This window comes from Helianthus annuus, chromosome 14, assembly GCF_002127325.2.
Source record: "Helianthus annuus cultivar XRQ/B chromosome 14, HanXRQr2.0-SUNRISE, whole genome shotgun sequence".
Taxonomy (NCBI): Eukaryota; Viridiplantae; Streptophyta; class Magnoliopsida; order Asterales; family Asteraceae; genus Helianthus; species Helianthus annuus.
Genome location: NC_035446.2, coordinates 81,721,450 through 81,739,883, shown reverse-complemented (window position 1 = coordinate 81,739,883; position 18,434 = coordinate 81,721,450). Strand labels below are relative to the sequence as shown.

Sequence of the window (18,434 nt, the reverse complement as noted above, 5' to 3'; positions counted from 1 at the left end):
GTCAAAACTTAGATGTCCGAATCGACGATGCCATAGAGTAGTCATGTCTTGTGTCATGACATTACAGACTCTAGGTATTAGATCATGGTTCAGGTTCAAAGGAAACATCTTGTTTCCTGTCATCTTGATTGAACCGATACATGCACATGTTGGATCTCTAATGACACATTCTTGATCAGCAAATTTCACTTCATAACCTTTTTGTACTAGTTGTCCTACACTTAAGAGATTATGTTTTAACCCTTGCACATAAAATACATTCGGAACCTTCTTGTCTAAACCCTTTACTTTGATTGAGACATCACCGCATCCTAACACCTCTAGTTTCTTATTGTCTCCAGTTCTTACTTCCCTTCTTTCTGATTCATCTAGTGTAATGAATAAAACTCTTATTTCCCGTCATGTGATTGCTACATCCGCTATCTAAGTACCAGCAATCCTCTTTTGTAATTTCTTCCATATTAAGTATCATAAACATTGTCGTTTCATCACTTCTGTCTTCGGATTCATCTTCATGTAAGAGAGCATTCTCACCCCTGTTGTTCGTGTCTCTTTGTTGACAGAACCTTGCCGTATGCCCTAATTTCTGGCAATTATAACAACGTATCGGTCCATTGAATCTTCTTCTTCCTCTACCTCGTCCTCTGTTAACAAAATCTGATCTGTTTTGTCTTGATCGATCGGAATTATTACTTTGTACTTGGAATGCTTGTTCTATCGGAGCATCATCATATTGTTTCAATCTTAATTCGTGTGATTGAAGAATACCCAGCAATTCCTCGCAATTCCTCTGTAGATATTGTAGTTAAATCTTTTGATTCTTTTATTGCCACCACTACCGATTCGTATTTCCGTGTAAGACTTCGAAGGATTTTTTCAACAATTCGTTGTTCTGTAATATTTTCTTCATTTAAACGTAATTGATTTACTATGGCTGTTGTTCTATTCATGTATTCTTCTATCGTCTCGTTTTCTTTCATTCTAAGTGCATCAAATTCACATCTCAGGGTTTGGAGTTTTACCGTTTTCACTATGTGTTCCCCTCTGTATGCCTTGTGTAATACATCCCACGCCTCTTTGGAAGTTCTGCACGTTGCAATCCGTTCAAATACAGTTTCATTCAATGCTTGAAAGATTATGTGAAGAGCCTTCTTGTCTTTCTTGACTTTTTCCCTGTGTGAATCCCGATCGTTTTCAGATGCATTATTCAGCAGATTATTGTATCCTTCTTCCACTGTAGTCCAAAGATCTTGTGATTCTAACAGTACTTTCATTTGTATATGCCAGTGATAATAGTTTTGACCTAGTAATTTTGGAATCTGAGTCTGTATGCCTCCGTTCATCGTTGCCATGAGTTAATTCGATTAAATTTTGAATTTTGGTATGAAGATTTGCTTTGAATGATTCGAAGAATCAGTGATACTTGGATCGTTGTGGCTCTGATACCACTTTATTGAATATGATTGTACGCTAGGGTTTGAGAGAAAGATAATAATGTTCTTGGATTAAGAATTGGTAAATAATAATATTCACATATGTTTTACATATATAGTCGACCGGTTGCATTAGTAACCGTCATTACCTATATCTAAAAATAAATATATTTAACATAACATATAACATAACTATATAAACATATAACATAATATATCTAGCTTAAATCATTCCTCCTAATAAATGAAACCCAAGAACTTTATGTAACAAGTATCGGGCTTTTCATCCACTGTGATATATATAACCGATCCCCGCTGCATCGCAGCGGGTGATAAATCTAGTATAGTATAAATTAGCAACATAATATTGCATTGCGAGTTGTACGTTTAGCACAAATGCTGCCAGATTTCATCACTTCCACTAACTAACCACTATGTGCTATGGTGTAAGCAGTGATTCCAATCTTATGCAAAATTACGGTTTCTACTTCTTCAACCTTATTTTGTTGTTCCTTTCAATTTTTCACCACCACTAACCTGATTAGGTCTTTTTTTTTGTTGTATAGTTTGTCCATATTCATATTTGAATGTGTTGACAGGTTGGTAAGTTAAAAATATCGGGTTTGTTTCTGATTCTGTTTATCGATCTGGTATGTTATTTGATATTTTTATTAGTGTATAAACATAATTATCGTTATTATTTTCTGTACTTATATTTAGGATTTATATGTTATAATATATGTGAAACGGTTTATATACGAACGGGTATGTTGGTTAGCAAGATGACGGTTATTGCCGCCAAAATCTTAACTGCCAACATAACTGTTCTATGTAATATGTATATATATGAATTGCCGGGAACATAATATAGGCACCAAGACATTTCCTATTCACATTCGATCTGTCCATTTGTTCTGCACATACTTGTTTCATATAAAACTCAATCATGAATTCACAAATTCATCATCCTAATTCCGCTGCAAATCTGGATGAATCACTACAAAGTGGTATCAGAGCCAGTTCTTCAATCAATGACAATCTTAGGCCAACATCTTCTATGATGCCTTGTGCCCATTGTTCAGAAGAGAGACGTGATCGGAGAAGGATGGAGCGCCGCTGTTATTACTGTAATATGCCTGGTCATGAAATATCTTCATGTCAAGAAAAAGAAAAAGATGAAGAGAATCAGTTATTACGTCAAGCGGCAAATGTTGGAATTCAAGAAGGATCAATGAAAGATAACAATCATCAAGACGAAGAACGACAGGAGTTCATTCTGGATGGAACCGATGGAAGATATTGGTCCGATATGTGGTATGTTAGCAAATCTCTCAAATGTCATTTCTGTTATAACATAGACATGTTTAAAAGAATCAAAAATATGTCTCATGTTGAAACTAAGACTGGAGAAAATCACTTCTTCTTCATTAGAGGCGTTGGAATAGTAGATGTTATGTCCGGATCTGAAAATATGCGTATTCAAAGTGTTTTATACACTACGGACATAGATAGAAATGTATTAAGTTATGATCAGTTAATCACACAAGGGTTTACGGTGAAGTTCATGGGAGAAAGATGCAAAATTTACCCAACTTTTAGTATACCCATAAACAATAAACGAAACAGTCATTCTGGAATGACAAAGAAAGAGGAGTTGGGTGAATTAGAAAAGCAATGTGTGTTAGCAAAGGGAAATGAACATGAGAAGTATAGGGCAGATTTTCTGAATGATTATTTTGAGAAATTAAATTTATCTGCAAGTGAACCGGATTGGAACATTCTAATCCTACAAGCAATGAAGTTTAATAACTTTAGTGATTGTAAGGCCCTGTTAGATATGCTTGATGATGTTGAGTATTTTCTTAAATACAAACATTATCTTGATGTTACATTTGAGAAGATGGTGGAATGGTTCCTCAAAGTCAAGTTAGAAGTACAATCAAGACCATTACCTGCAGTCATTTCAAACAATCGGAAGGTAGGGCTGTTGGATCTTTATATGGCAGTAAAACGAGAAGGTGGTCATCGGCGGGTTACAGAAAATGGTATATGGGCGATGATAGCAAAAGATATAGGGTTCGAGTTTGAAGATGGGGAGTACATGCGGCTGATTTATGCAATGTACTTAGATGTTCTGGTTTATTACTATAAGATCAAGATAACACAAGAAACGGCATTAGAAATGAAGGAAGAAAAAGTGGAGGACCCCAGAGAATGCAAGAGTGATGGAGAGAAAGAGATTGCCGAATGTTCGTCAGATGCAAGAGTAACAGAGAACGATATCAGCCACTATGCCCTATATGCAGGAGATGCAGACTGGTCACAAGGAGGATCTGGCAACATTCATGGTGAAGCTAATGATCAGTATGTTCATTATGGTGGTAGCGACTGGCATGGCCTCAAGAAGCTTCAACGGAAAAGATTTGACTTCTCAAGAGCGGAGAAAGCTGTCACGGAAGCAAACAAAAGTGTGCTCAAGAACTCTCGTAAACAGAATTATGTTTAGGGGAGGGTATTAGTGTATAAACATAATTATCGTTATTATTTTCTGTACTTATATTTAGGATTTATATGTTATAATATATGTGAAACGGTTTATATACGAACGGGTATGTTGGTTAGCAAGATGACGGTTATTGCCGCCAAAATCTTAACTGCCAACATAACTGTTCTATGTAATATGTATATATATGAATTGCCGGGAACATAATATAGGCACCAAGACATTTCCTATTCACATTCGATCTGTCCATTTGTTCTGCACATACTTGTTTCATATAAAACTCAATCATGAATTCACAAATTCATCATCCTAATTCCGCTGCAAATCTGGATGAATCACTACAATTTTAACATTTTTGTTCTTCAATCTAGAGAGGGTACACGTGTTTTTTAAGCAAATTAATCAAAGAAATTGGGTCTTTTTAACTAGATTTTGGGATATATGAAGTGGTGTTACTGTTCTTGGGTCCTTACATTTTAATCATACAGTTAATTTTAAAATATGGTGTTGAATTGTTGATTATAGGACATGATCGTTACAGAGAATGGCGGCTAAGGTGAAAGTTAGGTTTCCGACGGGGTGGTTCTAGGGCGGCTTAGCGGCGGGAGCGGGACATTGCTGCGGTGGTGAAGATAACAGGCTACACAAACATAGCATTCAAGCTTGGAATGCATTTGGGGGTAGACCAGTTGCACCCGCCTTTCGCAAATTTTATCATCATGATTTCCAACCTCAGATGACTAGAAGAGAAGCTGCCCTTATTTTTGGAGTCAGGTATGCTACAAAAAACTTTTAGGTTGCAGCCTGTTATCGTTCATATGAATCAGGGGTGTTTAGATCTGTGTACACTTGTAGTTTGTCATTAAATATATTATATGACCTTTGATTTTTTACTAAACCTAAATGCTAGGTTGCCGATACTTTATTTGTACTCAGATCTCAAGCAGACTCATAATCACAAATAAACACTAATTCCATGACGTGCTTTGTAACCTCACTTGCAAAATTATCCAACGTTAGTTTCCACATGTCGAATCAACATAAGCCAAAAAAGGCATAGCACGAGTCACGAAAAAGGAAACTTGCTATAGCACGTCGCATTTTGCTGGTAACAAGTAGCATCTTTTAACAATTGTTGATGAGTGCGTATGTTTTGTTCATAATACGTGTCAAATTTTGTATTGTAGAATTTGTATTTCTATACCTACATTTATGATGTTTTAAAGGAATCTTTATATAGCATACACACTGTTAATTGATATATATAGCTGCTTTAGGTATCAAAAATATTAAGTTTTCTATTTGTTGCAGTAGGTCCAGGTCCAGGAGTTTGAGCTTTTTATTTGCGACAAGATGGCGTTGACAGAGAGTTGGATTCTTGAAAACTGAGCTTTGGATGGTGTGTAGGATTCTTGCAAATAGATAGTCTGCAGTGCGGTCGAAGGAGGAGCGGAAGATGAGGTATACAAATGAGCTAGAGAAGAAGATGAATCAACAAATGCCCTTAATATATGTCATGTTATATACCTATTAGGCATTGTGTCTACCTCTCTTTTTAGCTTTGTGTTCACATAAACAGTATAGGTGGCAAATAAACTAACAATTTTTCATTTAATGTGAAGGCTGTGGAGAATGTTAACTCAATTATTGGTCCTGTATTGATTGGCAACTATGTCATCTACACTTTTTTGCCATCTTTTTTCATTTGTTGATTTAACAGAAATTTTATAAACAAAAAAAAAACCTAAATTAACAAAAGGAAAAAATAATTAACATGTTTTACATAACAATAACATAACCATAACTTAATTGTTAAAACATAACCATAACAACAATTTTTACCCACTTATATATAGAGCCATGCAACGTGGACGGGAATTGGTTCATGTCCCCACTCGGACACAAATTCCTTGATATAACCATTGGGTGTCAGCCCAATGGCCACCAGCCCGCATTCTAACCCGGAGGTGGCGGGTTCGAGTCTTGCTCGTTCCCAATGCCCCTACGGTAGCGGATTTACCCCCAGACTCAGGCTTGCTGGGTGGCGGTCTGCGAGGTGGGATCACCTCGGCGGTTGGGAGGACCGTGGAATATCCCCCCCCCCCCACAAATTCCTTGATATCTTCAAACGCTTGGGGGTTGTCTATGAGAATCGGAAATTCAACTTTTGCACTTGTTTTTCTTGGATACGTCACTTCAAAATGAGTGCCTGGTTGAATGTCCAACGCAATGGTTAATGCGCTGAGAAACTGCGAATAGTTGATGTCCATCGGAAGTGGTTTAAGTGCTGTGGCGATAGTTTGCCCAACATATTTGTACCCTTCACCGTTGTGCTGCCAGTTTCCATTCTTAAAGAACTTGACATTAAACACGTTCGCCATTGCGAAATTGAGGTTGAACAGCCGCCGTAGGTTGAACAAGGGTGAAGCCCTAATCTATCAGCAATAGTTTTATTAATTGAACATTCTCAGCAGAACCATGTTATTGAAAACAGCAACAGCAGCATATAAGTGTTATCGAACAGCAGCAACAAGGATATATACTTCTACCGGTTTTAACAATTTATAAATACCTCTCAGGAAAACCATATTCACAAATTTTATAAAATAAATGATCAAAACCGTAAGATAATCTAAACTGGTCATCAACGTAATACTTTGACCATTATCAGTCATAGTCCAGATCAAAGAAACAGTTTTATATTAATTCTCATCCCAAAACGTTCAGTTACTACTTTACCCAAAAAAAAAAAAAAAAAAAAACGTTCAGTTACTAGTTCAATCCTTTATTCAATGTTGATATGGTCAATTGGGTCAATTAGTTACTTTTAACTGTTTGTTGTATTGTTGAATAGTTGAGGGACTTAATTGTAAGAAAGTATAATAGTTGTTAGGTCGTTGTATGTTGTTAAATACCGGTAATAACGGAATGAGAGATACCGTTTGATTGAGCTAAACCTTCTTTCTGTTGTTCTTCCCCAATTCTCACAATCACACACATCAATTGGTATCAGAGCTTCCCGATCCTCGGAAGATCTGTATCAATTTCGTTTCAATTCCAGTCAGAATCAATCATTTGTTCGATTGATTCCGTTCGATTCAATTCAATACGTCGAATTGATCAATTGTTTGATCAATTCATACTCGATTCATTTCAATTCTTTCAGAATTAATCATTTGATCGATTAATTCTATCTCAAAAACCAAGAATCAAAGATGACGTCTACCAGAAGTCAATCTGAATTAGAAAGGGTGATAAAGGATCATACTACATCTCTGTTGAAATTCGAAGCTTTTGTTGAGAAAGCTGAACAATCTTTCATGGATATTAGGCAAATTCTTGAGAAATTGGCCAATAATCAGTCAAATACAAGTGGTGATACTTCATTTTCTCATCAAGAAATCAACAGCAACAATAAAGGTGACAGGCTATTTCGATTAGGCAAAATTGAATTTCCAAAGTTCAATGGTTCTGAGGTAGAAGATTGGGTCTATAGATGTGAACATTTTTTTGATGTGGATGACACACCGGAGATCTTTAAGGTGAGATACGCAGCTATCAACCTGGAAGGGAAGGCTATGAAATGGCACTCATCCTATCTTAAGACATTGGTCAAGCCTATTTCTGAGGTAACTTGGTTGGAATACTCTAGAACAATTATTGACAGATTTTCTACTACATTGTTTCATGATGCAATGGGAATACTTACTTCTACTGTCCAAACTGGTTCATTAGAAGATTATTGTGAAAAATTTGATGCAAACTTATTGAGGGTCACAATATGTGAAGAATATGCAGTGAGTATTTTTTTGAATGGACTTAAACCTGAATTAGGCTGTCCTGTAAGAATGTTTGAACCTAAAAACATGAAAGAGGCCTATAAATTTGCCAAGAAACAAGATGCTGCTAACTTAGCACTATCAAACAAGCCTAAATTTCATACAAACTATAGTGGGAAGTATTATCCACCAAATTCGAATTCTGTTCATAACCCTACCCCTGTTTCTTCTATTAAACCTCCTGCCAACACAGCTCATTTACCTCTTTTACCTTCACCTCCTATAACTCAGAAGTTCACAAACACCAAATCATTAACCAACAGAGAGATGGCAATGAAAAGATCTAAAGGGGAATGTTTATGGTGTAATGACAAATTTACCCCTACACATAAATGTCCAAACAAACAGTTGTATAGCATAGAATTGAGAGGTGAGGAAGAGGAAGAAGTGGGTATCCTACAAGAGCATGAAACTGAAACTGTGATAGATACAACTCTTACTGATCCACTTATCTCTATACATGCTTTAACGGGGGTACCATCTTTTTCAACAATGCAAGTGGTGGGAAATATTGGAACAAGACAAGTACAAACATTGGTTGACTCAGGGTCAACTCATAACTTTCTTAATGAAAAGTTGGCCAGAAGAATTAATTGTCCCTTGAAAGATATTAAACCCATGAAGGTTGGGGTTGCAAATGGTATTCCCTTGATGTGTGATAAGATGTGTACCGATTTTCAATGGCAAATGCAAGGGTTATGGTTTAAAGCTGATGTATTGGTGATACCCTTGGATAGTTATGACATGGTCCTAGGGGTTCAATGGTTACTACCCTTAGGAGATATTGTATGGAATTTCAAGGAGCTCAAAATGCAATTTAAGGTTGATGATGAGGTCTATCAGTTAAAGGGCAGTAATACTAATAAAAATACCTTGTGTTCCATGGAAATCATGAATGAGCTGCTTAGTGATGAGCACCAGTTAGTGCAGGGTCAACTGTTTAGTCTGCAAATGGAAGGTACAGAAGGGTTGTTTCAGCATAAAACCATAATCAATGATGCAGGGCAACAAGCAACCATAGATATTCTGTTAGACTCTTTTTCTGATGTATTCCAAGTTCCATCATCATTATCTCCTTCAAGACCTTATGATCATAAAATTTTGCTTAAAGATGAGTCAACGGTGATAAATTTGAAGTCGTATCGATACCAAATGGCTCAAAAAGATGTGATAGAAGCTATGACTAAAGAGTTATTGGATACCGGGGTTATAAGAGGAAGTACAAGCCCCTTTGCAGCTCCAGTTGTGTTGGTTAAAAAGAAGGATGGTAGTTGGAGGATGTGCATTGATTATCGAAGACTTAATGAAGCTACTATCAAAAACAGCTATCCTATTCCCTTAATTGAAGAGTTATTGGATGAGTTGGGGGGAGCTTCTATTTTTTCCAAATTGGACTTGAGGTCCGGATACCATCAGATCAGAATGTGTCCAGCAGATGTGCATAAGACAACTTTTAGAACACACGAAGGCCATTTCGAATCTCTAGTCATGCCCTTTGGGCTGACAAATGCACCTGCTACGTTCCAAGCATTAATGAATCATACATTCAAACCCTTGTTAAGGAAGTCAGTGTTAGTGTTCTTTGATGATATATTGGTTTTTAGTAAAACATTGGATCAACACTTAGTACATTTGAAGGAAGTGTTGGAATTATTCAGGCAGAATCTATTAGCGGAAATAATATTCAAATCATATGCAAAGTCAAACCTATTACTTATCCCTCAATTGTAGCCTTGACAGTTGTCCATTTACCTTGTATGTAGCCTTGACAGTTGTCCATTTACCTTGTATAGATAGGCTCTTTATGTATCATTCCCTTATAAAAGGGCCTTCGGTTATCAATGTAAAGACACACAGAATTATAACAATTATGAATGCTTTCATGGTATCACTCGCCTAGGGTTTCTGCCACCCATTTTCACTTTTCCGATCAATATCCTGCGGCCTGTTTTCTGTCCCTGTTTCGATGGGAGACAACGCAGACGCCAAAGCAGACGCTTCTATACCACCCCAAAAACCCACCAATCTTCACCCCGCATACTCTGTTTCAAACATTAACTCCAAAATTCGCCAGCTTGATGGCGTGAAGGTTACATACTCCGCCTGGACAAAACTTTTCAAACTCCACGCGATGGCTTATAAGGTGCTGCACCACATCGATGGTACCTCCGCCCCAGACGAAGATTCTGAAGACTATCCAGCGTGGAAGGAACTGGACGCACTGGTTCTCCAGTGGATCCTCAACACAATCTCCGATTCGTTGGTCGGTCGTGTCATCCACACCGCAACCACAGCCCATGAAGCCTGGGTACACATCGAAAAGGTGTTACTTAGCAATAAACAGGCTCGTGCGGCTGCGTTGGAAACTACCTTTGTTAACCTCACTCTTGCTGCTTGCTCGTCTTTAGACGATTATTGCACTCGTTTGCAGGATCTCGCCAACCAACTGGCTGACGTGGACCATCCCATCACTGAGTCTCGGCTCGTCCTCCAACTCGTCCGCGGTTTACCCGCGGAATACGACACTACTGCTGCTCTAATCCATCAAAACCAGGCTGATTGGGATACCGCCAGGACCATGCTTAACGACGAAAAGATTCGCCTCGAAGCTCGTCAACAACACCAACCCTCCGCCCTTGCCGCTGCCACCATCCCTCAAACCCCCTCACAACCGTCCTCTGCTACAGCCTACTACTCCACCCGGGGTAGGGGTCGTGGCCGGGGTCGGTCCTCTCGTGGTGGTCGTGGCCGCGGTGGTGGGTATCGCCCAAACTACCATAATAACCCTACTCCCAACACCTATCTGCCCTGGAACAATACAAACAACCCTCCAAACTCACACCCGTCCCCAACCAATTACCCACCTTGGGCTTGGTGGATGCCACCACCATGTCCTTACCCTACTCAGCCCATTACTCCTGCCCCAAACCACACAAACAACCAGTCTTCCTCAGCCCATTATGCGGCCCATTACCCACCACCCGGTTTTGAACAGTTCGGCCCAGCATCAGATCAGACCCACCGGTCCATGGGCTCTCAACCAGATCAGCAGCAGCAGGGAAACCAATCTACTGGCACGGCCACTTTTGCTCAGGGCCAAGAGTTCGATGCATTGCAGCCTTCGGACATAGGAGCCGCTTTCACAACCATGGTCCTCAATGAACCCGAGCCGATTTGGACTATGGACACTGGTGCCACCGAACACCTCACGGCTCACCAAGGTATGATTCACGTCCCATCTTCATTACCTGTACGTACTAAAATTTTGGTTGGTGATGGTAATTGTTTACCCATACTTGGATCCGGTACTGGCTATCACACCTTACCCAACCGTAACTATATTTTACCAAATATCCTTTACAGCCCAAAAGTCATTAAAAACCTTTTATCCGTACGTCGTTTTACCCGTGATAACCTTGTGTCTATTGAATTTGACCCTTATGGCTTTTCTTTGAAGGACCTTACAACTGGAGAGCACCTTTCGCGCCATAACAGCGAGGGAGATCTCTACACATTCACCGCACCTGAACCATCATCTTGTTTAGTGGCGGCTTCATATCTTCCATGGCATGATCGACTTGGACATCCCGGTGCTCAAGTCTTGGACACGCTTATTCGTTTTTTTAATTTTCCATGTAATAAGAACAAGGTTTCCGCATTTTGCGACTCTTGTTATGTTTCAAATTCTAAACGTTTGCCTTTTTATGCATCTACTTCCACTACTTTTGCCCCGTTTGATATTATCCATTGTGACCTATGGACTTCCCCGATACCTAGCAAACAAGGTTATAAATATTATATGGTCCTAATAGATAATTTTACACATTTTGTTTGGGTCTACCCCTTAAAATTTAAATCCGAAACCTTTCCCACATTCACTAAATTTCACCGTTTAATTCACACCCAATTCAACCGAAAAATTAAAACCTTTCAGTGTGACCTTGGCGGCGAATTTGACAATAACGCCTTCAAAGAGTTCGCAAATCAAAATGGGCTCCTATTTCGCTTCGCGTGTCCTCATACGTCCTCCCAAAATGGACGTGCCGAACGAATGATACGTCGTCTAAACGACGTCATTCGATCTCTCCTTATTCATGCCAATCTCCCCCCGGCCTTTTGGGTGGAGGCTCTTCACACCGCCACCTATCTTCACAACATTTTACCCACTAAACGCCTCAAGTTTTTTACCCCCACATTTGCCCTATACCTTCGTCACCCATCCTACGACCACTTGCGTGTGTTTGGATGTGCTTGTTATCCTAACACATCCGCCACACAACCTCACAAACTTCACCCACGAGCAACCCGTTGCATTTTTCTCGGCTATCCACCCGATTTCCGAGGCTACCGTTGTCTCGACCCCACTACGGGCAAGGTCTCAATTTCTCGTCATGTCACATTCGACGAGAACACCTTTCCCTATACCACACCCCAACCAACAACTTTCCAATTTTTGGATGACTCCATCCCACCAGGCTTCGACTTCATTCCAACACAACCTACCACAACTCCTCCTGGCCCAAACCCTCCTATCCAAACTGGCCCAAACCCTCCTATCCAAACTGGCCCAAACCCTTCTGTCCAACCTGCCACGCCGGCTCCTTCACAACATAGCCCGCCTCCGTTCCGTCCCATTACCTATACCCGCCGGCCTAAGCCCGCTGCTACCTCCACATCGGCCCAACCAGACCTACTACCTACCAATTCCCAGCCCACCCAACCGGCCCACGACCACCATTCCCACACTTCCGCAGCCCAATCAACCACCGTCCCTCCAAACCTTCACCCGATGGCTACCCGTTCCAAAACCGGATCTTCCAAACCGGCCCACAAACTAAATCTCCACACCACCACCATCTCACCGATACCCTCAACCTATGGTAAAGCCTTTACGGATCCAAATTGGGTACAAGCCATGCAGGCCGAATTTAATGCGTTACAGGTTAATGACACTTGGGAATTGGTTCCTCGCCCGGACAACCACCCGGTAATTCGATGTATGTGGTTATTCCGGCACAAGTTTAAATCAGATGGGTCCCTAGAACGTTACAAGGCACGCTTGGTTGTAAATGGGAAATCTCAGACGGTTGGCATTGATTGTGACGATACATTTAGTCCCGTTGTTAAACCAGCTACAATACGCACCGTTCTATCTTTGGCAGTATCTAGGGCTTGGCCAATCCATCAACTTGATGTGAAAAATGCATTTCTTCATGGCCACTTAAATGAAACAGTCTACATGCATCAACCAGCAGGATTTACTGACAAACGCTACCCCAATTTTGTCTGCCGCCTAAAGAAATCACTCTATGGCTTAAAACAAGCACCACGTGCGTGGTACAATCGGTTTGCATCTTATATTACGAGCCACGGTTTCAAGAGCAGCAAATGTGATAACTCACTGTTTGTTTACAGCCACGGCCCACATACAGCATATTTGCTTCTCTACGTCGATGACATTGTGCTTACCGCCTCCTCCGACTCGTTCCTCAAACAGATTATCCAGACTCTCTCACGGGAGTTTGCCATGACGGACCTCGGTCGTCTACATCACTTTCTCGGGATTAAAGTCACTCATACGGCACATGGATTATTCTTGAATCAGGAACAATATGCTAAAGAAATCATCAACCGTGCATCCATGACCAACTGTAAGCCTTGCAGTACACCAGTGGATCTGGCAGCCAAACTGAGTACCACTTCTGGGGCTCCTTTTCCGGATCCCACTCTTTATCGCAGTCTTGCGGGTGCTCTTCAGTACCTGACGTTTACTAGACCAGACATCTCTTATGCGGTGCAACAGATTTGTCTCTTCATGCATGACCCCCGGGAACCTCATTTTGCGTTCATGAAACGCATCATTCGTTATCTACAGGGCACACTTAACTACGGCATACGCATTCTACGTACCCCCTCTCAATCTCTTGTTGCCTACTCGGACGCCGATTGGGGAGGTTGTCCAGATTCGCGCAGGTCTACGAGTGGATACTGCGTCTTCCTTGGTGACAATCTTTTATCCTGGTCCTCCAAGCGTCAGCCAACAGTATCTCGTTCCAGTGCCGAAGCGGAATATAGAGGGGTTGCCAACGCGGTAGCAGAGGTCACCTGGCTCCGTAACCTCCTACTCGAGCTACATGTGCCTTTACGTCATGCCTCCGTCGTCTATTGTGATAACGTCTCCGCGGTTTATTTGTCAGATAATCCTGTCCAACATCAGCGAACAAAACATATAGAGATCGACATTCATTTTGTCCGTGAAAAAGTCCGTGTTGGTGATGTTCATGTCCTTCATGTGCCGTCCTCATTACAATATGCAGACATCTTTACCAAGGGCTTGTCAAGGGAGCTGTTTACTTCGTTTCGATCCAGTTTGACCGTGTGCATACCACCCGATCAAACTGCGGGGGGCTATTAGCGGAAATAATATTCAAATCATATGCAAAGTCAAACCTATTACTTATCCCTCAATTGTAGCCTTGACAGTTGTCCATTTACCTTGTATGTAGCCTTGACAGTTGTCCATTTACCTTGTATAGATAGGCTCTTTATGTATCATTCCCTTATAAAAGGGCCTTCGGTTATCAATGTAAAGACACACAGAATTATAACAATTATGAATGCTTTCAGAATCAACTGTTTGCTAAAAGGAATAAGTGTCCATTTGGGGGTGCGTCGGTTGAATATTTGGGGCATATAATCACTAAAGATGGGGTCTCTACTGATCCTAAGAAAATATCAGCAATCAAAGCATGGCCTACTCCTGCAAACATTAAACAGTTGAGAGGTTTCTTGGGTTTATCAGGTTATTACAGGAGGTTTATTAAATCCTATGGGGTGCTGGCAAAACCTCTTACAAACTTACTAAGAAAGGATTGTTTTGTGTGGAATGAGGAGGCAGATAGGGCTTTTCTAATTCTAAAAGAAGCTCTATGTTCACCACCAGTTTTAGCTCTGCCCAATTTTTCTAAGACATTTGTACTTGAAACCGATGCCTCTTCTAAAGGAATTGGGGCAGTTTTGATGCAGGATTCCTATCCCTTGGCTTTCCTTAGTAAGGCTCTTTCCCCAAGGCAACAAGCTTACTTTGTGTACGAAAAGGAATTATTGGCCATCATTTTTGTTGTCAAACACTGGCAACATTACCTATCTGTTGGTCATTTCATTATAAAGACAGATCAGAAGAGTCTTAAGCACCTGTTGGAACAGAAGTTAACCACTCCATTACAACATGTATGGCTTTCTAAACTGTTGGGATTTGATTATGAGATCGTATATAAGAAAGGGGCAGAGAATACAGTTGCAGATGCATTATCCAGAGTTGAAGGACCAACATTGTTTACAATCACTCTATCTACCTTGGATCCTTCATTATTTGACAGAATCAAGGCTTCCTGGCAACAAGATCCTACCTTGTTTTCCATATTACAAAGATTGCAGCAGGGAGAGCCAATCAATCATTATACTTGGAATGGTACATTATTCACAAAAAGAGGGAAGGTTTTGGTAGGGAAGGATGCAGATTTACAAAGGGATATTATTCATATGAGTCATAATTCTGCTATGGGTGGTCATTCAGGAATGCATGCAACTATTCAAAAAATTGCTAGTTTTTTTAAGTGGAAAGGCTTAAACAAACATGTCAGACAGTTCATCAGGACTTGTGACATTTGTCAAAGAACAAAATCTGAAAATGTGGCTTATCCAGGTCTTATGCAGCCTTTACCAGTTCCCAAATATGTCTTTTCTGACATATCAATGGATTTTATAGGGGGCTTTCCTAAGGTACAAGGCAAAGATTCTATTTTGGTGGTTATTGACAGGTTGACTAAATATGGTCATTTTATACCTTTAGGTCATCCATACACTGCAGAAACAGTAGCTCAACTATTCCTGGATAATGTATTCAAGCTACATGGTTGGCCCCAGACCATAGTTTCTGATAGAGATCCACTATTCTTAAGTAATTTTTGGAAGGCCTTTACTAAGATGCAAGGTATACAATTGGCTCTATCTACGGCTTATCATCCTCAGTCTGATGGACAGACTGAGGTCGTTAATAGGTGCATTGAATCCTATCTCAGAAGCATGACATTAGCAACAAACACTGCTTGGTTGAAATGGGTATCACTTGCTGAATATTGGTACAATACTCACTATCATTCTTCACTCAAAACCACACCATTTCAAGCCCTATATGGTTATCCTCCTCCTCTCTTCATTCCGTACATTCCTAACGATTGTTCCAATGAAGCAGTGGATCGCATGTATATTGACAGAGAAGAAGCTATTAAAGAACTCAAACATTCACTGTGTATGGCCCAAAATCGTATGAAGCAATTGGCGGATAAACATAGAACTGAACGAGAATTTAAAGCTGGTGATTGGGTTTTCTTAAAGCTCAGGCCTTTCTGTCAGAATACTCTCAGGCATTCAAAACCCAATAAACTCAGTCCAAGGTATTATGGTCCTTTTTTAATAGTGGAAAAAGTTGGGAGGGTAGCATATCGATTAGACTTACCAGAAGAAGCGCAGATGCATCCCAGTTTTCATGTGTCTTTGCTCAAATTAGCCAAAGGAGATCATTCCACTGTTCTGCCATTACCTACACAACCAAGATTTAAGTTCACTCCAGCTGCGATAATTGAGAAACAAATGGTCAAACGGCATAATCGAGCTAGAGTGGAGGTTTTAGTAAGATGGAAGGATCTACCTGTTTGTGATGCTACATGGGAAGATTTAGCAGAATTAAAGCTCGGGTTTCCTGATTTTGAATCTCAATTTTGAGGTCAAAATTCGTTTAAAAGGGGGAAGTATTGATATGGTCAATTGGGTCAATTAGTTACTTTTAACTGTTTGTTGTATTGTTGAATAGTTGAGGGACTTAATTGTAAGAAAGTATAATAGTTGTTAGGTCGTTGTATGTTGTTAAATACCGGTAATAATGGAATGAGAGATACCGTTTGATTGAGCTAAACCTTCTTTCTGTTGTTCTTCCCCAATTCTCACAATCACACACATCAAATGTGAAGTAATTTTGTATCAAAAACACTCATTTTATGAAATAGTATGGAGTTATACAATTAGAATCACCTTTGTAAATGCGACCTGCTGTTGGACTGTGGAAGAAGAAAGGCCGCTGGTGTTACTTGAAGCTGATGTTAACCTTAATGATAACAGAGACGGTGATGTTACTTGAAGCTGATGATGTTGGTAGATATAGGGCAGATGTAAGGGTGGTAGATGGGGGAGTAATTGAAGATTAATGATAACAGAGATTGGAGTAGTTGTCTGATGTAGTTGGAGTAATTGAAGATTAATGAGGAATGGGGATGTTGGCGCAGATGAACAGAACAATCGATCAACAATCAATTTTACTATATTTTGACCATCTGCATGCACTCGGAGTCTGCTGTAATTGATGAACAGAGATGAGTAATTGTGGGGTAGTTAGAGATGATAAATGGGGATGTTGGGGCAGAAGATGAAGGTAGTTGTTGAGGGGTTAATGGGGGGTTTTGAGAAGCAAGAATCTGTGACTTCTCAGGGTGTGTTTGGGTTTGCTTTGATCTTTTCAGCACAAGAAAATATGCATCACACAATTTGCAATTGCTACTGAAGTAAGATTTATAACAGGAAATCTACTCAAAATATTTCGATAACACTTGTAACAAACTCTGAAAAATATATTTATTGTTCAAAATAAGCTTACGGTAAGCATAATACGACTACCCTATAACATGAATTGCACCTTATGGTCAAAGTAAAGACACAGTAAAAAAAAAAAAAAAAACAAGGTTCCACAGTTGGCTTACCATAGCTTTAAGAAAATCTACCGTAAAGCTGTAGTGCCCAACCTTCAGTTCCACCAAGACCATTTTGTTTTACGATACTGTCCAAGTTACAAGTTACAAATCACTTTTAAACAGTGGCGGAACCAGAACTTTTTGACTGGAGGGTCGAAATATAACATTTGTTCTTATACATGTTATAACAATCCATGTACCATAAACACGTTGTTCTTTATTTTAATATTCCTTTTATTAGTATTTTAAATTAGTTCAGTGATAATTTTTTAATTGAAATATCTGTAGTAAAAGATCTACGTAATTAAAAAAAATGTCCTTCGTTAAATAAATAAGAACCGAAATATATCAATATTATTCTGGGCCTACCAAGGATTGTATATTTTATTATACTTTGATCATTGACCATTGAGCTTTAGTTAATATTGGGCTTTAATTTGACTTTTTAAGGCCCGACCCACATGTACTTATTAGGTTAGATATTTTCTATCGTCTTCTCCGGGAAATCATTTGCAGAGCCGCTATGCAATTGTCGTCCCAAAAACCGGTTATTTCAGCTTTATTCTTTTATTCTCTTCTCATCTAACTACTCTCAGCCTCCACCTTTAATAAACTCGAAGGGTCAAGGTGAAAAAAATTGGACAATTTATATACCAATGATAAAGGGAAAGCTGCCATGCCGGAGGGTCAGGTGACCCTCCTGACCCCCCTGTAGTTCCGCCCCTGCTTTTAAATGTAGTGATCACTTTAATAGCTCCATATGTTGAACCTAGTGAAAATTTGCTATATATATAGCATTTATATACAAATATATGGACTAGCGGACAAATTAAAAACAATGTAAATAACGCACCAA

The 18,434-nt window shown here is 39.7% G+C and overlaps 1 protein-coding gene across 13 annotated transcripts; it reads right to left on the bottom strand.

The window, feature by feature from the left end:
• Positions 1-5,659: 5,659 nt before the first annotated feature.
• Positions 5,660-17,423, bottom strand: LOC118486401. 13 transcript variants are annotated; one of them, XR_004878883.1, is made up of 4 exons: positions 16,866-17,423; positions 16,294-16,377; positions 8,648-8,720; positions 5,660-6,371 (listed from the first exon to the last, which is right to left on the bottom strand). XR_004878883.1 is itself a non-coding variant. In XM_035982826.1 (3 exons), exons 2-3 carry the CDS (start codon positions 16,323-16,325, stop codon positions 5,820-5,822), a joined length of 579 nt encoding a protein of 192 aa, XP_035838719.1. In that variant the 5' UTR covers positions 16,326-16,377; positions 16,866-17,363; the 3' UTR covers positions 5,660-5,819. The 13 variants fall into 13 exon arrangements, 4 of the variants coding, with proteins under 4 accessions (XP_035838719.1, XP_035838721.1, XP_035838720.1 ...); XR_004878886.1 differs by having other exon boundaries at positions 16,733-16,866; XR_004878884.1 differs by lacking the exon at positions 16,866-17,423 and adding an exon at positions 16,486-16,722 and having other exon boundaries at positions 16,294-16,407.
• Between the last annotated feature and the right edge of the window lie 1,011 nt (positions 17,424-18,434).